Source organism: Xylaria bambusicola (genome assembly GCF_022495145.1).
Source record: "Xylaria bambusicola strain CBS 139988 unplaced genomic scaffold F5B22scaffold_26, whole genome shotgun sequence".
Classification (NCBI taxonomy): Eukaryota; Fungi; Ascomycota; class Sordariomycetes; order Xylariales; family Xylariaceae; genus Xylaria; species Xylaria bambusicola.
In genome coordinates this window covers 514,112-535,860 of record NW_025953579.1, presented here as the reverse complement: position 1 = coordinate 535,860, position 21,749 = coordinate 514,112, and the positions used below count along the sequence as shown (strand labels likewise).

The 21,749-nt window shown below is 46.6% G+C and overlaps 10 protein-coding genes across 10 annotated transcripts; 2 read left to right on the top strand and 8 right to left on the bottom strand.

Moving 5' to 3' along the window:
- Positions 1-2: 2 nt before the first annotated feature.
- On the bottom strand, positions 3-2,246 carry F5B22DRAFT_610558 (uncharacterized protein). Its single transcript, XM_047975221.1, has 3 exons — positions 1,901-2,246; positions 1,721-1,811; positions 3-1,664 (listed from the first exon to the last, which is right to left on the bottom strand). The coding sequence occupies exons 1-3, from the start codon at positions 1,998-2,000 to the stop codon at positions 605-607; spliced, it is 1,251 nt and encodes a 416-aa protein (XP_047830049.1). The 5' UTR covers positions 2,001-2,246; the 3' UTR covers positions 3-604.
- Positions 2,247-3,333: 1,087 nt separating this feature from the next.
- Positions 3,334-4,638, bottom strand: F5B22DRAFT_610556 (uncharacterized protein). The gene is made up of 4 exons (XM_047975220.1): positions 4,357-4,638; positions 4,148-4,273; positions 3,869-4,093; positions 3,334-3,748 (listed from the first exon to the last, which is right to left on the bottom strand). Exons 1-4 carry the CDS (start codon positions 4,610-4,612, stop codon positions 3,465-3,467), a joined length of 891 nt encoding a protein of 296 aa, XP_047830048.1. The 5' UTR covers positions 4,613-4,638; the 3' UTR covers positions 3,334-3,464.
- Positions 4,639-4,908: 270 nt separating this feature from the next.
- Positions 4,909-6,058, bottom strand: F5B22DRAFT_610555 (uncharacterized protein). Its single transcript, XM_047975219.1, has 4 exons — positions 5,789-6,058; positions 5,589-5,726; positions 5,245-5,509; positions 4,909-5,159 (listed from the first exon to the last, which is right to left on the bottom strand). Exons 1-4 carry the CDS (start codon positions 6,003-6,005, stop codon positions 4,973-4,975), a joined length of 807 nt encoding a protein of 268 aa, XP_047830047.1. The 5' UTR covers positions 6,006-6,058; the 3' UTR covers positions 4,909-4,972.
- A 254-nt stretch (positions 6,059-6,312) lies between these two features.
- On the bottom strand, positions 6,313-7,789 carry F5B22DRAFT_228666 (uncharacterized protein). Its single transcript, XM_047969826.1, has 3 exons — positions 7,040-7,789; positions 6,856-6,978; positions 6,313-6,789 (listed from the first exon to the last, which is right to left on the bottom strand). The coding sequence occupies exons 1-3, from the start codon at positions 7,365-7,367 to the stop codon at positions 6,344-6,346; spliced, it is 897 nt and encodes a 298-aa protein (XP_047830046.1). The 5' UTR covers positions 7,368-7,789; the 3' UTR covers positions 6,313-6,343.
- Positions 7,790-8,320: 531 nt separating this feature from the next.
- F5B22DRAFT_228664 (uncharacterized protein) lies at positions 8,321-9,368 on the top strand. Its single transcript, XM_047969825.1, has one exon. The coding sequence runs from the start codon at positions 8,504-8,506 to the stop codon at positions 9,359-9,361; it is 858 nt and encodes a 285-aa protein (XP_047830045.1). The 5' UTR covers positions 8,321-8,503; the 3' UTR covers positions 9,362-9,368.
- Positions 9,369-12,575: 3,207 nt separating this feature from the next.
- Positions 12,576-14,424, bottom strand: F5B22DRAFT_228656 (uncharacterized protein). Its single transcript, XM_047969824.1, has 3 exons — positions 14,361-14,424; positions 14,019-14,239; positions 12,576-13,935 (listed from the first exon to the last, which is right to left on the bottom strand). Exons 1-3 carry the CDS (start codon positions 14,398-14,400, stop codon positions 12,778-12,780), a joined length of 1,419 nt encoding a protein of 472 aa, XP_047830044.1. The 5' UTR covers positions 14,401-14,424; the 3' UTR covers positions 12,576-12,777.
- Positions 14,425-14,881: 457 nt separating this feature from the next.
- F5B22DRAFT_656712 (uncharacterized protein) lies at positions 14,882-15,900 on the bottom strand (the record flags this gene model as incomplete). The annotated part of the gene is made up of 4 exons (XM_047979984.1): positions 14,882-15,075; positions 15,148-15,348; positions 15,408-15,566; positions 15,633-15,900. 4 exons carry the CDS (start codon positions 15,898-15,900, stop codon positions 14,882-14,884), a joined length of 822 nt encoding a protein of 273 aa, XP_047830043.1.
- A 696-nt stretch (positions 15,901-16,596) lies between these two features.
- On the bottom strand, positions 16,597-18,047 carry F5B22DRAFT_610545 (uncharacterized protein). Its single transcript, XM_047975218.1, has 4 exons — positions 17,360-18,047; positions 17,185-17,304; positions 16,981-17,120; positions 16,597-16,917 (listed from the first exon to the last, which is right to left on the bottom strand). Exons 1-4 carry the CDS (start codon positions 17,655-17,657, stop codon positions 16,645-16,647), a joined length of 831 nt encoding a protein of 276 aa, XP_047830042.1. The 5' UTR covers positions 17,658-18,047; the 3' UTR covers positions 16,597-16,644.
- Positions 18,036-19,619, top strand: F5B22DRAFT_610544 (uncharacterized protein). Its single transcript, XM_047975217.1, has 6 exons — positions 18,036-18,070; positions 18,129-18,706; positions 18,782-18,904; positions 18,971-19,084; positions 19,149-19,258; positions 19,327-19,619. The coding sequence occupies exons 2-6, from the start codon at positions 18,415-18,417 to the stop codon at positions 19,549-19,551; spliced, it is 864 nt and encodes a 287-aa protein (XP_047830041.1). The 5' UTR covers positions 18,036-18,070; positions 18,129-18,414; the 3' UTR covers positions 19,552-19,619.
- Positions 19,620-19,700: 81 nt separating this feature from the next.
- On the bottom strand, positions 19,701-21,735 carry F5B22DRAFT_610543 (acyltransferase family-domain-containing protein). The gene has a single exon (XM_047975216.1). It carries the CDS (start codon positions 21,578-21,580, stop codon positions 19,868-19,870), a length of 1,713 nt encoding a protein of 570 aa, XP_047830040.1. The 5' UTR covers positions 21,581-21,735; the 3' UTR covers positions 19,701-19,867.
- Between the last annotated feature and the right edge of the window lie 14 nt (positions 21,736-21,749).

Below are 21,749 nucleotides of genomic sequence, written 5' to 3'. Positions count from 1 at the left end.
GGAAGGTCATGAACAGCCTGCAATGGTCCTTCGTACGGCCGAAGTGCAAGGCGAACTGCATGCTTCAACCGGTACAGAGGTTACACGTGTAACAATTGTCGCTGTACAGATGACACAGATGTGGTTAGGGTCGGGCAATCTGCTTGAATTTGTTAACAAGATTTTAGGCACCAGGTCTTCGCTGCGCTGTTGGATACCCGAAATAGGAGAAATACCTGGGCTATAAGAACATGGACCGAGTTACCTAGCCTAGGCCCATAGCAGCGCCGTTACCGGTACGCTTAAGAGCCCTTCGGAGCTGCCGCGCGTACTTATGGTGGTTACCATGGGGTTCAGAAGCCAAATACTGGCGACCCTGCACGCTCGCTCGAGCGGCATGTGCATATGACTCTGCAGCACATGGATGATCAGCTAGCCCGCCAAAAGATCCGCGGTACCCGGTATACCTTTATACCTTCCCCTATCTCCAGAATGACCTACCCAAGGGTTGAACAATCACCCGGGATGGGACCGCAAATTGTAGCCTGATATTAGCGATTTAGGTCATAGTTAGCCACGATAGATGTTCGTGGTAAGTCAATAACAGTGTTATTACAATTCCTAGCTAATTATTCATGATATCCATCTTCGCGCCCGCACTGACAAGTAACTCCACGATGCCTTCATACCCATTTATAACTGCAAAATGGAGTGCGGTGTTTCCTCCATTGTCCTGATGGTCCAAGTCTATCCCACAGGTTATTAAGTATTCAACCATTTCAACATGGCCGTTCTGTGCCGCCACATGCAATACGGTCTGTCCTATCCCGTTGAGAGTGTTGATGTTACATCCCCTAGCCACCAGAATCGCTACAATCTTCAGATTGCAAAGCAGAACGGCCTGAAAGAGGGGTGTACAGCCTTGCAGCTCTGGCGCCGTGTTGACGGCGATGGGTTTTATGGCAGGCATGTGAGCTGACGGTGAGAAGTCTGATGCGGTGGATGTAGCTTGCGATGGCCTCTTCTGGTGTCCTTCTCCATTTTGACTTGGGGCTGGACTGGGTAGATTGTTTGTTGCTGTTGTAAATGGACTATACGCAAGCGAAGAAGTCGCTTGTCTCTGAGTACCCTGGGTCTTGCTACCGTTCTCATCAATCATGGGATCGTGTAGGATAGACATCTGTCTAATTTTTTGACTCGAGTCTTGAAATATATGTCCTAATTCAGTCGGCTCAGTGGTATCTTCAAAATTCCCCCATAGAGTATTCGGTGTTATCCGCGGAGTAGTGCTGTCCATTGCATGGTGAGTTGGAAACAGATCGCAACGATTATCTAAAGTACTAGGTAGATCAAGTAGAGCTGTGTGATATACCGGAAGTTGCTGATCGTCTATTGGCTCTGCTACCCCCCCTTCTATGATGGCCAAACTAGTCATAGAGAACATATCTTCAAATGATGCTGGTAAAGGATGGGTGGGCTGTGGAGTCACGAACTGTGCCGCAGTTGAGGTCGAGATTGCTTGCTGATCGCGTTGTTCGTTATCGTCTGAGAGGGGTGGGTGCTGCTGACGTGGCTGCCGTGCGTTTTCGGCTTTTAGAGCGGGCGAGCGAGGAATGGGCTCGTTCTTATCGTTAATGTCTAGGTCTTGTGGCACGATCGTTTTAGGACTTTCGTTGACATCATTACTTCTGATAGTTAGTTATATTAACTTCACCAGTATACGTAGAATTCGTGAAATAACCTTGTACTCCTAGTCCCATCGTCCCTTGTCTTTTCCAACTGCCGAGAGTTGTTCGAACCCTTCTCTTTCTTATGTTGTCGAAGATGATGTCCTAGAAAGTGATAATACTAAGCGTCGGCGTCAAATATAGTGCGAATAGTCAAGAATCAAGGTTAAGAGCATTCGAATTGTTCAACTTACGATATTTCCGCTGTGCCTCGCGTTTCTTGGCCCGCTTTAGCTCTGCACTTCCTGGTCTAAAAAGTTGAGGGTTGAGCATAGAGACTGTAAGGTTACCCATCACCTGGCATGATAGGGAAAGAGACTGCCGTTTATGTTTACCACTATAAATATAGTAGGTTTCTCTCCAGTAGATAGTAAGGTGATACCAAACGATAGATATGACCCTTCAATGAGTATCCTAGAATGAGTCCCATGGCAATGGTGCATGAAGAGTGAGCCTAGAGAGATAAGTTCACGGCTTTTGTTACTGCACAGTTGTAAACGGCTAGCAGTTGCCTTAAAGCTTAAACAGTATTGCTCCTGGTGGCGGCCCTTATTTTTACCACCTCACGTGAAATACAAGTTCACGCTTACAGTTTAGTTGCCGCCTATACCGGGAGTGACCGGCTATGTGATCTACCAGGCTAGTCGTTAGCTGCTTATAACCCTGTGCTAGTACGTCTGGGATCGGGTCCTACAAGTGGAATCCATACTTGTAACATATTCGAATTAGGTAACGATAGTGTAGGTTTGAACCCCTGACTGCCCTTGGCTAGACTATGGCGGTTAATGTGATGGCAAGGTGTGATATCTGTGTAAAGTGGCCTCACAGTCCGATCTGGTGAGTCGCAGCATAGCTGTTTTTAGTGTAACGCCCAGCAGATTCCTTAAATCCTTTTCTGTACTAGTAGACGCCGAGGTGCGTGTTGCGGGGTCTATCGTGAACTCAACTATAGGCAATACGCTGACGCCATACTCAACGTCCTTCTCGAAGTGTTCTAACATACATACTTAACAGTAACCGCCTGCTTCTTTGGACGCGTGTTTTGGATACAGGATAGTCTTGCATCCTTCAAGAAGAGGCTAGCTCCAAAGACGATTAGGGTGCCATGCCGTATATGAGTGCCGAAAACTTGGAAGATGAACACATCGTAGATACACTAGCCCTAACTAAACCATTGCACTACTTCTTCAAACTACTATTTTCTGACAGCTGCTGGACTGCATCAAATGATGTCACTCATAAGTTATCAATTAGTTGTAGGATTGATCGTGGCTTGGCTTCGTATGATAAATAATACTGGGTGGATATACCTTCGGGCCCGAAATATTCAGCTGCATAGCAACTAATGCCCTACGCTTCCTGCCTCTAGACAGCCTTTGAAACGCCTGGGGTATTACGATATGGTTCAAAGGCTTTCTGAGCTCAGACGGCGTTACTTCCAAGATAACTAAGACCAGTTGCAGTAATGCTGCTGCTAAATATATACACCAACATATCCCTACCCAGCTCATGACGTTTTGCTGAAAAGAACATAGCTAGGTCCAGGATTAGTCCCAGTATCCAACCGTTATATGTGCAGAGAGAAACTGTAGTAAATCTCATGTTGACCTTGTTTGGCATATTCCAGTTATGGTATCGATTTGTGTCTATTACGTTTGCTTGGGCTAGTCGCACAGTATATACACTGTCTAAAATGTCGTACAGCGAGATCTGATAACTGTGGCTAACTAAAAAATATAGGTACTTCCTCATATTGAACTAGATTGCGTTACACTCTCCCTCATCGCCTAGAGCGTGATTTCTACCCTGGAAAATACTGAACGTCCCGTTCTCCTCCTCGATCACACGACGGCTTGGGTGCCAATCATGCTCCGCGACGTTCCTTTCTTTGGCCCACTCCAGGATCTTGTCGTAGTTACGGCAAGTGTGCTGGTTATTCACCATAGGCCGTATTCCTTCCACCACGTCGCTCCATTGATAGTAGACGACGCTGACGTCTGCATTACATAAAAGTGCCTGCCGCAGCTGGTCTATGCAATGATCTATGAATAATCTTAGGTTAGAATCAGTATAGGAAGGAGGCAACACATGGATCCTCAAATACGCAGCGAACTCGGTCTTGGGAAGCGGCTGATGTGGCGGGTGGAGCTGTCGCTGCTTACCTACGTGAAGCCATTTACAATAATCTATAGTCCCATTCGCTAGATAGAAGCTCTTGTCGTATCTGTGAGGGTATAATGCCATCCGGACAATGTCTAGGCAGTGCATCTGGTGGAAAACATCGAGAGTCACCAAATACTCGTCCTCCCTTCCAGAGATTGGTAAACGCTCAGTTTCCTCTGGAAGTTCCTTCGCCGTATCATGGTCGACGGTAGTGAGCATGCCAGCTAGGAAGAATTGTTTAGTTAAAAACTATTTGGCCGAAGGCTAGGGAGCCTTACCTATGTATGCATCCTGCCATGTCTTGTCGATTTCGTCAGACGGCCAACCCTGAAATGGCGTCTTACCCTGGCCCCTACTGCGATCGAATATGTGATGCTTGTATTCCACAATGTCATTCGCAGGCGCTGAGTGATAGTTAGTACCGTTGACTGGAAGAGCTATCTAGCAGGCAGCGAGAGCTTGTACACCAGAAGACATGGAAACATACAAAATAATTGTAGCGTTGGGTCGGGAAATTTCATCCCCTCGACCGGCTGGCCCATCAGCGTCTTTCCCAGGGTCACAAGAAGCGCGAATAGAACAAGGGAGAAGATGATGATTTGGCCATGGCGACGCTGCTTCACATAGTACGGGCTGCCGCAATGTTGGCAGCATGTCTCGTAGTCAGCCGTCTCTGGATTCTTCAACGGCTCTCCTTCGGCGAAGTCGCGGATAGCTGTGTTGGATGGCCCAGACATTATCATTATTATTGTATTATGGTGATGCTAGCACCCAGACAGCTAATTGTTAGTGGTTTAGCGGTGCTGGAGAGGGTGCCAGCACCTTTATAGGGACCTAATGGGCCCTAAGCACCAGTCGGCATGGCGGGTACCTACTTAGGTACCTACTACGTAGCCGCATGAGATCGGCAGTGCTATTACTTGCGCAGTGTCGACAGCGCCACCGACATCGCACTGGAGTGTTGACCCGGTAGACTTGGTGTCTTGTAGGGTATAGGTGGCTAATTGAAGCATCATGGATCACAAGGGTTGCGAAGGCGAGAAAATGAGAGAGACCAAAGGGACCATCATGATTGATATAGTCGAGAATATTCTACACTACTTTCAGGGGATTTGATCCAGTTCCACCACATTTGAGGGCTTGGGGGGCATTTTATTTCCAATGCCATGTTCCTCAAGCCACAAGTCCATCTCTGACCATTCTGGACACATCCTCTCAACATTGAAGTTTGCCATCGGCGTACCTTTGCCCCTGACCCAATTGTAGGAGACTAGAGTCGTATCGCGATCACTGTATTCTCATTCTGTATCAGTCTGTGAAATAGTCTTTGACTCTTTGGCACGAATCGTCGCGCTTAGCTAGACGTCCTACGCACCATTCTAATTTCTGTCTTATGATATCTGTGCAATGATCAACCCGCTCGTGCCACTTTGCCGGGTCTGCTTCATAGTCCCTGCGCTCATCTTCGTAGTAGTCAAGATAAGAAGCTCGAAAGAGATTATAGAGACAGTGCAATTGGTGTGTCGCCTCAAAGCTGGCCAAGAATCCCTCATTTTCTCCGGTCGCCATGCGAACGGCAGCTTCTGGATGTTGTGGCCTTGATGAGCGGTATGTATGCTCGTCAACTGTGAAGGTCCAGTCTGGATAATGTTAAGCACATGGCGAGACAAAAGGCCCCTGCCTCTATTTTCGGAAGACGGGCTGCCCACGGCCACTTACTCTGGAAATATCGTGCCCAAGCTGCTTCCACATCTGGGCCCGGCGGTCCCTTAAAGGGGCTTGGTATGTTATATGTTCCGTTTACTCGCACGCTTCTTCGTTGTATGAATCCGTGGGTGGGACTTAGAACCTCCAGCGCTGTGATATATAAGCAAACGCCAAGTTGTGCTTTTTTGTTGCTCTGTAGGTAGTCTACGCACATTCAGGACATTGCGTCGCATATGACTCTTGGGCAGCTATAACTTCCGCAGGCTTTGCTGTAGAAAGACCTACTTGACGGCAATTCTCAGGATTGGCGTCCAATGTGAAAGATTGAGTCAAGAGGGAGCCTACGAAGAGCCCAAGAATAAGCGTTCCGGTATGGCTTAGCCAAGAAAACCTATGGCGTATCCGCTGTCCATGCAAAGGGTTTGACATTGTCTGATAGTATGAAAAAAAACTGTACACTCTAGACGGGTGTTGAGGTAATATCTACGATGGTGGACAAAGGATGGGTTATGATAACGCATCTAGTCGCCCGGGATCTTACAAGGGGAGGCGCTTAGCTTTTAATAAGCGAGTCACGTAAAAGTTCCAATTTTTTTCTGGCAGCACCATACCCCGAAGTGATATACTGATCTAGTACCAAAGTTGCTTACATAAAGCCTGTCAAGGCAACTACAAGTATTATACAATAATTAAGGGTGGTTTTGTAGATGTAGCAATTAAGCGAAATGAATAGAACGTCAAATCAAAGGAGTTTATTTCTTTCAACTCTATACAATAGCAAATTCGTACCAATCTGGGAAATGTCCATGACTTGGGGCCTCATTGTCTTTAGCCCAATCTAAAATTGCATCATAATCCCGGCAATAGTGAAGTGTGTTGAAGTCCGGAGACTCCTTCGTCTTCTTCTCGGGTGTCAACATGATCAAATACGGCGTGGCATCCCCTGAACACATGAGCACCTCCCTCAATCTCTGGACGCATGCATCTACCCTTCGCATGATCATCTCCTCACTACCTTGGAAAGAGCGCAGGAATGAATAGTCGAACTCGCCCCTGTAGGTATGTTGCCTCAATAGATTAAGACAGCCCAGATTTCTAAAAACCTCGAGATTTCCATAGACGTTGCCTTCGAATTCCCCATTGGCTTCTAAGTAGTCCTGGTCATGGAGCTGCAGCTCATTGAGCTTGTCCTTTGATATGAGTATCGGGTTACCTGTATTGATCATAAGTTTTGCGCACGCTACAGGCCTTTTCTTCAGATTAACGGAAATATACTCACTTGGGAGAGATTCCAACCAAGCAATTTCGAGCTCAGCAGTTGGCTGTCCTCGGTAAATGGATTTCTGTGAGAATCCATTTTGGAATGTTTCCCATTGATATTTTATGGCACTGAAGGCGGGCGCTTTGGAAAGGTAAGCAAACTGCATCCATGATACCATTGGGCAGGGAATTCAAAAACCTACACCATGATGATACTGCTTTTGCGCAGTCCAAGTCATCAGGTTCGATGCCTTTGGCCGCGAAATGCAATATTAACGACGCACTAAAAAAGAGTGCTGCGAGAGTAGTATGGAACTGATTCGGCCTGTACATTTTGCAGCCTTGACGCACGAAGACAATCGGATTACAGCTCGCAGGTGGTGTTATATCGGTCGGGTTTGAATCAAATCTAATGCGAAAGAAAATGGCCAACTCACTCTCCTGGAAGCGTGGAGTTGCAGCAGTATTCGGGATAATGGAACTGAGGCCCTCAATTTTCGACACAGTGGAATGCCATCGACCCGTTTTCATGTGCTCTCAGCATTTGGTAATGTGGCCGACAACGGATGCATCATTGTGAACCATCGTGTTTGTAAACTTGAAGTGTATCCTGCAGTAGCTGTGTCGATCGCGTCTTTGCACTTCCGCCTTTGGCTATTGCGAGCCCACTGTGATGATCAACACACGAGACCCATACCTATTGCACAGCTATCGTATATGCCATGTAGACCACCATGCTTTGTGACTACCCTAACTAGGAGATAGATGTTGCACGATGGCATAGTCACGCCGACGAACGCGCGGACGGCAAGATGTTGTTGTCTAAGCACGTCATTGCCTTGCATAGTAACAAATGCAACCTAGTTATGTACAGTCGTCCTACAGTGTAGGTGTTGATGACGATCGCTGCAGCCCTTCGAATGCTGTCGGCTATCGGAATAGACTGCCGAGCCCATGCGTCGATCTTGGCTGACATAATTTCTCCGAACCGCATCAAACTCTTTCTACAATGCATCGGAGAAAAGCTTAGCCCACTGCTCCCGCCGCATCATCTTCACTGCATTAGTCCCGCGTTCACCCGCGACTAATACCTGGTAGTTATGGGCCCGACCCCTCGGCTTAGGGGAATTGTTTATCAGATCGCACTACGGTAGTTTCCGTCTGTAAGGCAAGCCAGCTGTTGCCAGCCATTAACGAACAAGGGAATATGACTGTGCTGAAACAGCTCAACGTACTGCACAACACATGAGGCACAACATAACTGACCACCGATTATCTCAGCTCCACTGTCTTTCTTCATCGCATGAGTGGAGGATAGCGTCTTATAGTAATACTCTTCGGTATTGACGCGCAATAGCCAAGTTCACAAGGCGATCGGTTCCTTAGCTGGCATGATACTCGTGATTTTGCTGCAGGACGGGCTATGAGTTACTTTCGTAGACGGGTAGTTTGGAGATTTTCGCAGAAGTTAGAATCAAAGAAATTCCACAAAGGCGTAGATTCTAGGGGATGGATTGATTCCAGAAAAGTATAAGAATGTCTGAGGAGTCCGTCGATATCCTACTCTTTCATTCATCACTCATCAATTTGATAACCCAATCACCTCACACTTGAGGCAGCACAACTCAAAATTTATCCATTAGCTTTCAAATCATCAGTAGCCCAACATGAAGTACCAAGCAGTCTTGATGTTGTCAAGCCTGAGCGCTTCGCTCGCCGCCCCTACACAAGAAAAGAGAACCCCTATTCCTTGGACGAAGAACTACGGTGACTACGAAGAGGGAGATTCCAAGAGAACCCCTATCCCGTGGACCAAGAACTACGGCGACTACGAGGAAGCCTCCAAGCGAACTCCCATCCCGTGGACCAAGAACTACGGTGATTACGAAGAGGCTTCTAAGAGAACCCCAATCCCGTGGACCAAGAACTACGGCGATTACGAGGAGAGAACCCCTATCCCGTGGACTAAGAACTACGGCGACTACGAGGGAGCTTCTAAGCGAACTCCCATCCCATGGACCAAGAACTACGGTGACTACGAGGAGGTTTCCAAGAGAACCCCAATTCCTTGGACCAAGAACTATGGCGATTATGAAGAGGCTTCTAAGCGAACCCCTATCCCATGGACTAAGAACTACGGCGATTACGAGGAGAGAACCCCCATCCCGTGGACCAAGAACTACGGTGACTACGAGGAGAGAACCCCCATCCCATGGACCAAGAACTATGGCGATTATGAAGAGGGAGTTTCCAAGCGAACCCCTATCCCATGGACTAAGAACTACGGTGACTACGAGGAGAGAACCCCTATCCCTTGGACCAAGAACTACGGTGACTATGAGGAGGAGGCTTCTAAGCGAACTCCCATTCCCTGGACCAAGAACTACGGTGATTACGAGGAGGCCGAGTCTAAGCGAACACCCATTCCTTGGACCAAGAACTACGGCGACTACGAGAACACTACCGAGGAGGCTGCGGTTGAGAAGCGCGTTCCCACCAAGGATGGCGCTGAGTTCTCTGCCTAGATCAGAGTATCCTCCGAAGCTTTGCTGATTTGACATCGCAAGCTTAGTGGTACTTTTTATGAGTACATGATAAGGGAAATTGGCCCCATTCAGGGCTGGATATGAGTCACTCAGGTATCTCATTACCTGGGCGAAGGGATTTATGAATGATTGATGATTTTAAAAGCGGCTTAATTTGTAGCGTGTTTGATAACACCGCTTATGAATATGCCGGGTCGCTCGCTTAGATAGTACACGAATTGAACCCGAGTCTTTCCTTACCACAGTATCCCAACTTGCACAATGTGAATATATATGGTTGTGAATGTATGATGTAGCATGATGATAGTGAATTGTCTTTGAGAGAAATCACGCAACCTAGATAATTACTCTGGAAGCTCCAAACCTACCGAATATCCATGGATTCGATGGTTAGGCGAGAGACAGCCATCTCCACCCATGAATCAACCACCTAAAGCTGCCAACTTCTTATATTTGCTCACCATACACCCAGAATTCGACACCGATATTCAAAGTAATTATGGAAGTGTGGGTGTATATAACATCGATATACGGAGCTACTCTCCTTTCATGGGGGGCAAGGTCTGATATCTCCGCTGGTTCCTCCCCTCTGAAAAAATGAACTTTATCAGTACCCCACGCGCGTACAGCTGACCATAATTACACTTTGCTTTCTGCTATGGGCGTATGACCTGCCAAAGTCTCTTTGATAAGACCTATTGCCGTGTATTCAGAAGTGAGTTTATCCAGAGTGTGTATAACAAGGGCAGATAAACTGGGCTTGGAACTGGGAATTCAGATTACAATGACCTACTAGGGCTGCAGTAGTCTTTGACCAACCAACTCCTTTTCGGCTGTTGGTGGCCTGACTTGACTCTATATACAAATGGTCTGCCAGCCCAGACCGCCTGGGTCTCTAGGGTTTGTTTCAAGAAGCGAAGTCTGTATAACCTCACTTTCCAATATTGCCCAATATTGCCTGCATGTCTTGAAAGATCATGAACAGCCTGCAATGGTCCTTCGTACGGCCGAAGTGCAAGGCGAACTGCATATTTCAGCCGGCACAGAGGTTACACGTGTAACAGTGTGTTGACATGAGACGTATTGATGGCCAACTGTCACGGAGAAGTAGATGCGGAACAGTAGAGCCTTATTGCGGAGATCGTCAATTAATTAGGAGAGCTCCAGCGGTAAGATTACAAGTTGAAACCTAGGCTTTGATTCATCTGAATAGACCTCAACCGATCGCTTTTGTTCGCGCCGCTGGTTCACTTCTATTAACTCCGCACCTCCGCGAAACCAACAGTAAACATAGTTCAAGTCAGCCACCAAGACGAACAAAAATATAGTGCCATGAACCTTTGTAGACCCTGTAGATTATTGTCTTGTAAATAGTATCAATTTCAGAGGCCGTCATCAGCCCTCGTTATAACTAGCATATTAACATTAACCCGTGCTCCGCTTCGCCAGCATAACACTCTATAGAAGTTCTTCTGGCCGCTGATATTTACTTATTTTTAATTTTATTTTCAGTCCAATATAGATTACTTCTATCACATTCGGGTGATCACGTGTAATGCAGTTAGTTATCTTCCAGTATGGCGATGTTTTTGGTTTACAGACGGAGTTTGGGATGGTAAATACCGCAGTTTCAATCTCAACTACTGTTTGTGCCGATAACTAGGTTTGTAAATTAGACGAGTTCAATACACCAATTCAGCTACCCTGAGAGACACCTGCAGAATGCTACGACGTCCGGATATGGGAGAGGCATCATGTGAATTGAAACACAACAAATTGATTATAGATATCTCTGTCTAGGTAAGTGATGAAGGTGAAAGTGCCCGGTGGCCTTTGTCGCACGATTTCTTGATACACCACTTCAGATTTCACCCAAGGGAATTAAGTCTGACTATCGCAGATCACATGGCGCGATATTCCATCACGAGCCAAGGTTTTTGCGTGTCATGTAACCGACCGCAGACCCTTTCAAATTACGCACCACCTTCCGCACGCATGGTGTTTCGGGATACCCTTTTGAGCTCTACCGGGCCTTGTATATACGATAATTGCGTGATTGTATCGTCGATGGTGTCTCCTACATTATGGTCCACCTGCGTTGGCTTGCGCGGCCTTGATCTTATCGTCTGCCTTCACTGCTAATGGTACACTGAACTGCATAAATGTTAGGTAATGTAAGAAGAAGATCGGCTAAGAATGGCCGAAAAGACTACGATGCTTTTAGTATTGATGGGCCGTTGGGTAAGTGGCGTGCTGTAACGGCAGCTATCGAGGCATTCCTACATCATCATCCTGCTAGTGGCAACTATAGCCGTGAACTCATGCTGTGGCCGCTGTCTTCCCGCATCCTTCTTTTTATGGGTTGTGATCCACATCAACTGACACCTTGTTAAGCTTGGAAGAGTTGCATACGCAATTTGGAGGATTCGTGGCTAGTTCTCAGGAACCCGTAGGGTCGCGGGCGAACGGGATACAAGCCGAAGGCAAATCAAAATACGGCGCTGAAAGGGATTGAACCAAACCCACTACGTACCCCGTCAGTCGTAGCACTCGAACTATGGGGTGCGCCGGCAATAGTGACGGGATCAAAGAGCCGGCCGCTAGTGCTGAATTTTACACGATATGCACAGGCAGGTGAGACAATTTCTAGCCCACCTTCTAGTGCGATCTGATTATGCAGGAAGCCTTCTAGCGTGGGGAGAGATGAATCCGATACCCCAGTTTCCAACATACAGGATCTACGGTTAGGTACATTGTTTGCATCTGATTATGGAGCGTTGATCGTCCCGACCCGCCCATGCAAGGTAGAACGGCTAGGTGATATGGGACGCAAACGATATGTGACGTAATGCAGTGAGTGTGGTGGCACCCAATACAGCCTAACACGTTGCAATGAAGCAGACTGGTAAATTCTGTGTGTAATACGCAGAGATCTGAATTGACTATCTGGTTGAGTGAAGTTGTTACTCTCTAGAAGACCCTAAGGTGAGTGCTGGCCGAAGTGGGAGTAGGGTGCCAGTAGTCGTCGCGTGACTGCTAGTGTCATCCCAATAACTAACCCAACATTGAGGGTGTGGAATAGGGTGGCTTTGTAAGTGTCGGAGCTTGGTTTAGTTAGGTTGCCTCTGCTTGACATTCGCAAATTCTGCCGAGTAAGGAAGCTCACAAGTCAATTTGAAGATCATATTGAATTGTCGTATGACTGGGAAGCCAGACAATGGAATGTCGACATCCTAACATTCAGATTTATTCAAGCTAATCTGCATGGTGTTGATACAACTAGAATTTTCTCGCCAACTAGCATAATACCGTCATTAATAGCGTGAAATGATGATAGATCGGTCATTAAGTTCGCTAAACCTAGAATATCTTGTGCATTGTCCGGATATCAATCATTACGCCTTCGTGTGCGAGCTTTTCTCGCCCTCCCCCGATGATCCTGCAGTTTGCTCGTCGGAAAGCCTATCCTCATCAATAGATTCATGGATGGATCCCCATTCTGGCCCGGCAATCTCTCTCTTTGTATATACCGTAGCGCTAGTAGATTTGGCTTTGCTATAGTCTGTAAGAGTCAAAGCCAAAACGAGTACCAGGAATAATGGCTCGAAGGGCATATCAATAAGCCAAAAGCGTGATGGCCAGAACATGCTAGCGAAGAGAGCTTCATCGCCAGCCCGAGAACGGATAAGAGCCCAAAGGTTCAATGTGCCAAGCCCAGCAGTCACTACAATGGAAATCACCGTGAAACCCACCAAAGACCGACAGACCGCTTCATGTCTCTGTGATAGGCTCTCGGCCGCTGATGACCGTAGTCGAAGCATACGGAAGAGCGAGACGGAGAAACATAGAGCCAGATAGCCTCCGAGGAAAACGTTCACGTACGCTGGCGTTTTGCTGCTTGACGTAGCTTGGAAATCTGCCAATGATGCGCCAGCAAAGAGAATTACGAAAACGATGACCATAAAACGTGAAACCCATTTGCTTAGGGCGGTCGGCTGACTGTCGCTTCGTCTCTGAGCGTAACTGAGCATATGGTGAAGAACGAGAGCATCCTGGCAGCCAGAAAAAGTGTACCAAGCAATGTAAATGATTGGGTGTTGAGATGCAGTCCCTCCAATCTCCAAAGCTGCCCATCGAATAAGAACTTGGATGAGAGAGGAGGTCCCGATCCAAGTCAAGGAAGGATTCTCCCTCAAGACAGTAGACTCGACGAAGAAACCCGCCAATACGAAATAAATAACAAGCCAGATCGGTGCAAGAGAGCCGTAGATGCGTCTAGTGTCGCTGCGAAACGTGGGAAGATTGTATCCTGGGGCGACAGCTGTCATCTCTGCCATGAATTCCCTTGCCGAGTACCCAAAGAGGGCTGTACAGTAATATCCTGGGCCTTCGACAGGATATTGTATCGATATAGGCTTAGATAGGTTGACAGCCCGAGTGATCATGGGACGCAAAGCGCGGCGGTGAGCGCGCTGGCTTATAAGAAACTGACCAAGCTCAGACTTATCACAGAGCCCGTGTTGGACATTTTCAGGGCTGCATATGACCTCTTTCTACAGAACGATCTTGTCAGCGCATTTACGTGCAGATTTATAGAGTCGTTGAATAATGGTGTAGCTATCACGTTACTGCTTACCTCGTTGTGACCATGCCGACGAACTCCCCCCAGATGCTCGTCCCGAAGGTCGAACATGACGACGCTCACAATGCCCTCACCGCCCTCAGCAAATTTGACGTATATGGACTCTGCACTCTGAGGGTTGAATATTTGCGTGCCTTTCATTTCGATGCATTTTTGATGATTGGCCCAGGTTCCATCGAGGTGAATGGTATGCTGAAATGCCGTGGCACACGCAGCTAAGAGAGCAACGACTGAGTGTCGGTATAACATGATAATAACACTGTTGGATCGCTTCTACGGCGTGACTGAGAGTGAAAGGGAAAATGAAGCATGTAGAAAAATCAAAATCACACTTACGAAGATGAAAGGTAAGGTAGGGGGACTTCACGTCACTCATTTATTATTTTCGACGATAATCCCTACCTCTCTAATGTGGCTGCAGAGTCTACCGAGCATATAGTGGGTGGGCTGTAAGCCGTCCTAGCGCCGTAGCACCCTTAGCAGCCCTTAACCCCCACTGGCGCCCGCCCCAACGCCACCCCTTAGTGCCCCCTTCTTGTCCACTGTACTTTTTTTTTTTTAACTAAAAATACCTACCTACAGTAGATAGGAGAAGCAAAAAAAAAAAAAAAAAAAAAGCAGCTGTATCAACGTTGGTCTTCTTTTCTATATTGCAAGATAATATTCATAAATAGCTAGGTCATGATGTGTTTTCCGATCGCGAGAGATCACGGTGAAGCCTATGAATTTCTATCTGCCATACCTACTAGTGAATCTTGTTGAATAACACATCCCTGCACCGCTTGGTAGAATACCTGACAAAACTAGCGAGTTACCCCGTCATTTAACACAATAATACTTTACAAACCCCCAAGTCCTTAGTGATTATCTGCAATGGTCCATGAACCCTCCCGGCTATCTTGCCAGTCCATGATAGCCTGGTAGTCTCTACAAGTGTGTTCTAGCATAGTATTAGCTATAAACATCTGCTTTCCTTCAGCCCACATGTGAGGGACTGGCGTTAAGTCGGCACTACACTGAAGGCTCTGCCTGAGTGTTTCAACACAATGGTCTACAATAGGTTCGATAGTCAGCCAATTAATGCATGCGTCGCCCAATCGGCAGGATTGGTGTTGAAACTTACCAACGTGCTGCGTAAACAAGGGAATGTTATCTCGTTCCTCGTGAATTACGGGATACCACTTGTCATAAGCAACCTTTCGAAGATAATTCAGGCAATGGAGATTGTGTCGTACTGTGGGGACGACATTGAATTTTCCATCATCCCCTGAGACACCACCCTCGATATCTGCGGCCTCTTGCCTCGTAAGAGGTACATATCCACCTGGGCATACAACGTCAATATTTGTTTCCGAGAATATGAGGATCTGTTGATGAGCATACCAACCAGGATATCCCAATTTTCATCTAGCTGAGGGGTTGGGTGACCGGTGTAGCGCTTATCGTTTGGGTCTAGAATCACCTCGAACTGATTTGTGTCATTCACGATAATCCCACCCCAGAATTTCTTCTTGTGAATTTTGATGGCCGACGTTGCAGGTTCTGCAATTGTAGAGTTAGCTATTAATTATTCAAGAACAATACAGTTGTGTTTTGTTCTCCACTTACGAAGCTCAGTTCTGAACCCAGTCTCGTAATCATTCCTGAAGCCAATTTTCCAGCCTTCAAATATCGAGATGAATAACGCGAAAGCCAAGAAACCCGTGGTGATCCTCCAGAGCAATGCACTGTTCCACGATCTGGTTACCCAGTCTGGATCTGTTGTAGATGTATCCCGCGATGATAGAAAACCTTCGGTTTCAGAATCACCCTGAGAGCTGTTTGTTTCAAGCCCATCCTTAGACGGTCTTGCCTTTTCATAGAGTGCCCTGAACATTGTGTATATCGTATTGTCTACTGACAAGATTAGGCACTGTCAAAAAATAGTGGAATGACAAAAAGAGCAGATGTTGCCCGAGAAAAACTGAATGATCAAGACTAGAGAGAAGCAATGGACGATAGTTTAGCAAGCAAGATGCGACGGGTTTCTGCTGTGCTCTTTTTTCCTCATGCTATGTCTGGTCCCTACCGGCTAGCAAATACACTCCGCCCTGTAATTCATCATAGGCGCTGCAGAATGGTGGGTAGGTCTATACGGATATGCAGTGTAGAAAGTGGGTGTCGATCTCGGGAAGATACCAAGGTCGTGGCAAGTTGCCTTAACCTTTAGTGCTGAACAATCCCTGGCTTCATAATACTGTTCGGCTCTGGTTCGGATTTGAACTAGATTGTGACAATGACGTAGCCCAAACTGCATGACAATGTCAATCATGGCATGTCGATTTATTGATTAGATCGGCGGGGTAAGTAAGATATTAGATTTGGAGCCAAGGAAAGTAAACCTCATTACAATACGGCGTACTACTTCTATGTTGAATCCGGATTAGCACATGTAGTAATTAACTTGCGATCTCCGACTTCGCCGGATGCAACCAAACACTGCATCAGATAGCGTTTCTCAGTAGTAAATTTACCGGATTAATCACCAAAATCACTTTAGTATAGACAATTAAATTATTCCGTCTACTAAGCTCCCTAATATGATGTAACCACGATTTCTTAGTGTACCTATCACTCTATTTCATTCTACAGTGTCAAACAAAGAATGGTTGTTAACCCAGTCAACAAGCTTTGAAAACTTGCGACATTTCCTTGGAGCTGATGCCCCAATAGCTGTCCCATCTAACTGCACTTGATATACGTAAGGTGTGACATCGCTCTGGCACGTCAAGACTTTCCTGAGCGTTGCTACACAATGGTCCACATGATGCCTCCGTGTGGCCGGGCCACCACTAAACGAAGGCAACTGGCTATAGTCCCAGTGGTCACGATAAATAAACTGTCGTACTAAATTCTGTGATTTTGAATGGTATAGATTAGCACATTGGTTTCAATTTAGGATATAAGGAAGTTTTACCAAGCAATGAATTTGATGCGCTCCTTCTAGCAGCCCACCCACTCCGCCACCGAGCTCGTCTTCGATATTCCGAAAATTTCCGTCAATTGAAGACTTGTTGAGTCCCCGAAGCGAATCTAGAGGGACACTGAATGCTCCAACTATAGGGTAATTAGCTGAATTCGAAAGGATTCTCAAGAACTATATGGAGAGCTGGACGCTTACAATCCCATAAGTCACCCCACGCTTTTTCAGACTTCTCGCTTGGATAGCCACTATAAACATCGGGCTTATAGGAGTCATCGAAAGAGCGCCATTCGTACTCAACCGCCTCGAGCAGAGGGCCTAGAGAACGTGAGTATGGAGTAGTATTTCATAAATAATGGAATTGGACACTAACTTGGCGCTGACATGCGTCGCGTACACTGCACGTCTCCTGCCCTATGGCGGTGTTGCTGGATGAATGTCGTCGACGACACGAACAGCGTCAAGGCAGACACCAAAAGTAGTACCCTGGGATACCATTGTTTGATCTTTTGATATTGACTGGAGTGCTGCGATTCGTCGACCAGCGTCGAGGTCGAAGGCGACGGAGATGTGAGTCGCTCGTTCTCTCCCGCATCTAGTGGTCGATAGGATCTTTCTTGCAATCGCCGATTAGGTATTCGACTTTTCAAGGCATCTAACAGTTTTGACATCGTAATGAATCTATATAGTCTTTGATTGAAATGATGAAAGAACAGAGGGTGCTCAGGGACAGCAAAACGATACAGCTTATGACACCCTCCTTTTGCTTCGTGAATGGAATTTAGAAAGGAGTAGGAGCAGCGATGGGTAGATGACGAAAGAAACGAGCTTCGAATAAGCCGGTAAGGTTAATACAATGAGATAGCTTTGTAAACGTTAGATGGACGTAGTGGCGTCGCTCGCCACTCAGTCGTGGTAGTTCTCTAGGTATTGGTATGACGGTGAACTAGCCATGCGCTGTCAACGTTTTTAGCCATTCAGCGATGCAACATAGAACCCTAGTGCCGATCAAGTACTGCCAGTCAGGATTGCCAGGATAATCGAGGAGGAACAGCGTCAAGGGGTGCCTGACCGGGTGTTTAAGGTACAAACCCCATCTTAGCCAAGATCAACATCAACCCGTTAAGGCTAATGCACTGTAGAAAGATCCAAAATGCAATGAGGATCAAAGCCCCACATTTCCCTAGTGTTACTCGAAATGGGAAGACCTACAGTATCTCAGATCCCGTTCTAGATCCTGGATAAACAAGGTACAGGCTGGTAGATGCTTGGCTTTTGTGCTATACTGACCAGGACCTAGAGAGTCAAACGGAGAGTCAATGAAGTCCACGTTCTTCTATATTTTCTTGTCACTTAATTCTAGTTGCTGGAAGTGTGCTAACTAGGCGTCTTCAGTTCATATTATAGTTTACGACGACCCAACTGTTTATGTTCCAACACGAAGCGCAAGCAACCATGCCACGCTTCGAGCATCAATATGCCCCGGTCGGCTCCTCGAGCGACGACGTAGAGTCAACTCACGCCTCCGAAGAGATTGTCTCACCAAACGAGAAAGACTTCAGATTCTTAGGATCCAACTCAAGGCTTCGTTGGAGACTATTCGGCCCCGTTGCGTGGTCACTCACCACCTTCCTCTTAGTTGCTGTAGTCTGTCTTCTGGGTGCCGCAGTCACTCGAGAGCCAAACGAGGCCGAATGCATCGCAAAGACAAGTAGCTGGTGTAAGTGTTTTCCGCTACAGAGTCAACGTTATTAGTAAATGCTTGACGCTCACCACCGATAAAACTATCTTACAGCCCCCGCGTTCGAAGCTGTGCGATATAGAAACATCAAATGGCAAAATACCTTCAGCGAGAAATCGATTTACAGAGGAAAACCAACAAAGGAACTGGAGCAGGCATGGTCGGATCTATGGAATTGTGAGTTTTGGTGATGATATCTAAAAGATACCTCTGAGCGATGGCTGACAGATGACATAATTGCAGTTGGCCCTGTCAATATTCCATATAGCGAGCTAGATAGAATGAACAAGTCACGAGAGGTGACCTGGGCAAGAGCGAAACCCGAAGATGGTGGCGGGTTGATTGGTTCACTTGAGGGTGAGATTTTTATGCTACTGTCTGCTCGCGATGAAGTCACAATCTAATCATTTAAAAACTGCAGTCTTCCACCACATCCATTGTCTTGACCTGGTTAGACAATACGTGCACCGGGACGAATGGGACTACAGCGACCAGCCAGCATTCGATGGCACTCCTGAGCAGGTATTAGAGGTAAGTATTCATCAAATCTACTTGATTTTCTACCTAGTTTCGCCTATTGACTCTGGCCTGAATTTTAGCACGTAGACCACTGCATAAACAGCTTGAGGATGGTTCTACAATGTACAGCGGATGTGTCACCATTCTTGATCAAGAGCGACCCTAAGCGACCACTGGGAATCGATCCAGATTTTAACTCGCAGCACAAATGCCGCGATTTTGAGGCTATTCGGAAATGGGCCAGGGAGCATCAGTTGGACAGGAAGAAGTATGAGAAAGATATTTCTAATCATCATGGGCATTAAAAGCGTGGATAGTCAGGTGTAATTATTTGCTTTACGTATAAAATGGGTTAAAATGGCTCAAACTATCAGTAACAAGCATGCGATATCTTGTTTCGGACCAAAGCAAAGTGACTAGATAATTGTAGCCATTGAGCCGTGAAAAATGTTACTCTATTTGCATTTGTCGCACTTTATCAAAACAACGTCGTTAGACGTGCAAGTCTAATGGTAGGATAAATTTTCCACTGAGTGTGCCAGAATTCCGAAAACTTCATATTTCTCATACAGCTAGTACTAAATTGATATGTCAAGCTCGACTTATTCCTAGTCAGTATGCCTATATAAGCACTGCGAGCTCTATTCGTCTAGCCAATCGAACGCATGGCTCGTCGATGGCCCGGCAGAAAACATCAGCAAGCCATACAATCAGAGCAATGAAGACTATGTATGCCGTTGCAAATCCTAAAACGTATCTCCACGTCTCTTCTCTCCCAGTTATAGTCCAGAGCTGAGGGAATAAAGCATATCCTGCTGTATGGATCATGGGGCCGTGAATGATATATAGACTGTAACTAATTCTTCCAAGATACTGAGGTATAGAGGAATTCAGAAGCCACTGGATTAACAAGTTCGAAGGTAATGTATGTGCAATGAGGTATACGAGAATTATCCCTCCGATGTTAGGCCAAAAGCGAAACGGTGCGGGGTCTGAAGCCGGGATGAGATTGCCAAATACGCTATAGCCTGGCGTATAGTCGATACAGAAATCAGGCGCGCTGAGAAGATGAAGACTGAAATAGAGGATGATAAGCTTTCCAGCAGTGAAAAACTTGCCAGACAGCTGCCAGGAAACACCATTCCTGTTAGTAGAACGATTGAGTGACCCTAGTGCAACGTCGGAAGTATCACCATCCCCGTTCTCAGAGAACTCCCGATCCAATGCGGTGTCTGCAATAAGCAAGCCGGAATAGAATAAGGATACATCCCACCGGTCTAGGGAGTACACATAGAGTATCAACACGATCATGACAAGACGCCGCGGTAAACGTCGCATACGTGTATATAAGGGGGTGACAAGGAATATGGCAAGAGAGCATCGCAACTCTGTAGGGATTGTCCAGAGATGTTCGTCGTAATGGTTCCGGAGATCTCCCCACCAAAAAATATTGAACATCTTCCAGGACTGGCCTGCCCAATCATAAATCTGTGCGCCAATCGAGGACTGGCGTGCGCGGTGTTCCTCTTCAATTATGGGTACCCAGGAAGGGTCTGTTGAGATCCGTCGCCCATGCTCATAAGCCCCGAGCGAAATGAGAAGTGCCGTTACTAAAGAGGCAAAGAGAGGTGGCAAGAGGAGGCGAAATGGGCGGCGGAAAAGACTCGAGGTTGTCGCGGTAGCTGCCTTGGTGAGACTAGAGGTGCTGTCACGACTGACTTTGAGAGACTTGTACGACAAGGCGAAGCCCGAGATAACAAAGAAGGCCGATATTGCCCACGTTCCGTTATACACTAAGCGTATGACGGGGAGTTGGTGGAACCAACGGTCATGGTGATTTTGCGAATCGCCCTCTCTCTCGCAATATGCAGCATCATGAGGGGACAAGCCGTATCCGTAGAAAACAAAAGACTGATAGGCATATAAAATATGAAAATTCATCACTGCGAATGCAGCGTAGCCACGTAGGCCATCTAAAGAGGATGTAGACCGGTTTCTATGACCTTCTTGGGGCTTTTCGTGGTTGTCTTCCTGAGAGACCCTTGGTTGAAGAAAGCTCGGTAGAAGGAATATTGCTGTTTCGTAACCCCATAGTTTAGCAGATATCACCCATTGACTCGCAGGCGAACTGCTATCCTTGCGAAAAACTCCGTCTTCTACATGATGAAGGAGAGAACGGAATTCTGAAAACCAAGACCGATTTGGTGAATTCATCTCAACTCCACGCCGATTCAGTAATTCTAGGCTCGTGTTTGTGCTTATGAAAACGAAGAAAGAAGCAGTTGGTCGGGGAAAGATGCAGAGAAACGTATCGACAGTTTTGATGTTAGGCATTCAAATAGTCAAACTAGTGAGATCATTTCATGGCAGCCGGTAACAAGAACCAGCCGCGAAAGATGCGGGCATCTTCGCGAGAGCTATGATAGTTACTCAATGAGGTTAGCATACGTGGATCTGGAAGCACTGAAGAATGTTGACCCATACAGAGTGGTTAGTAGACTTG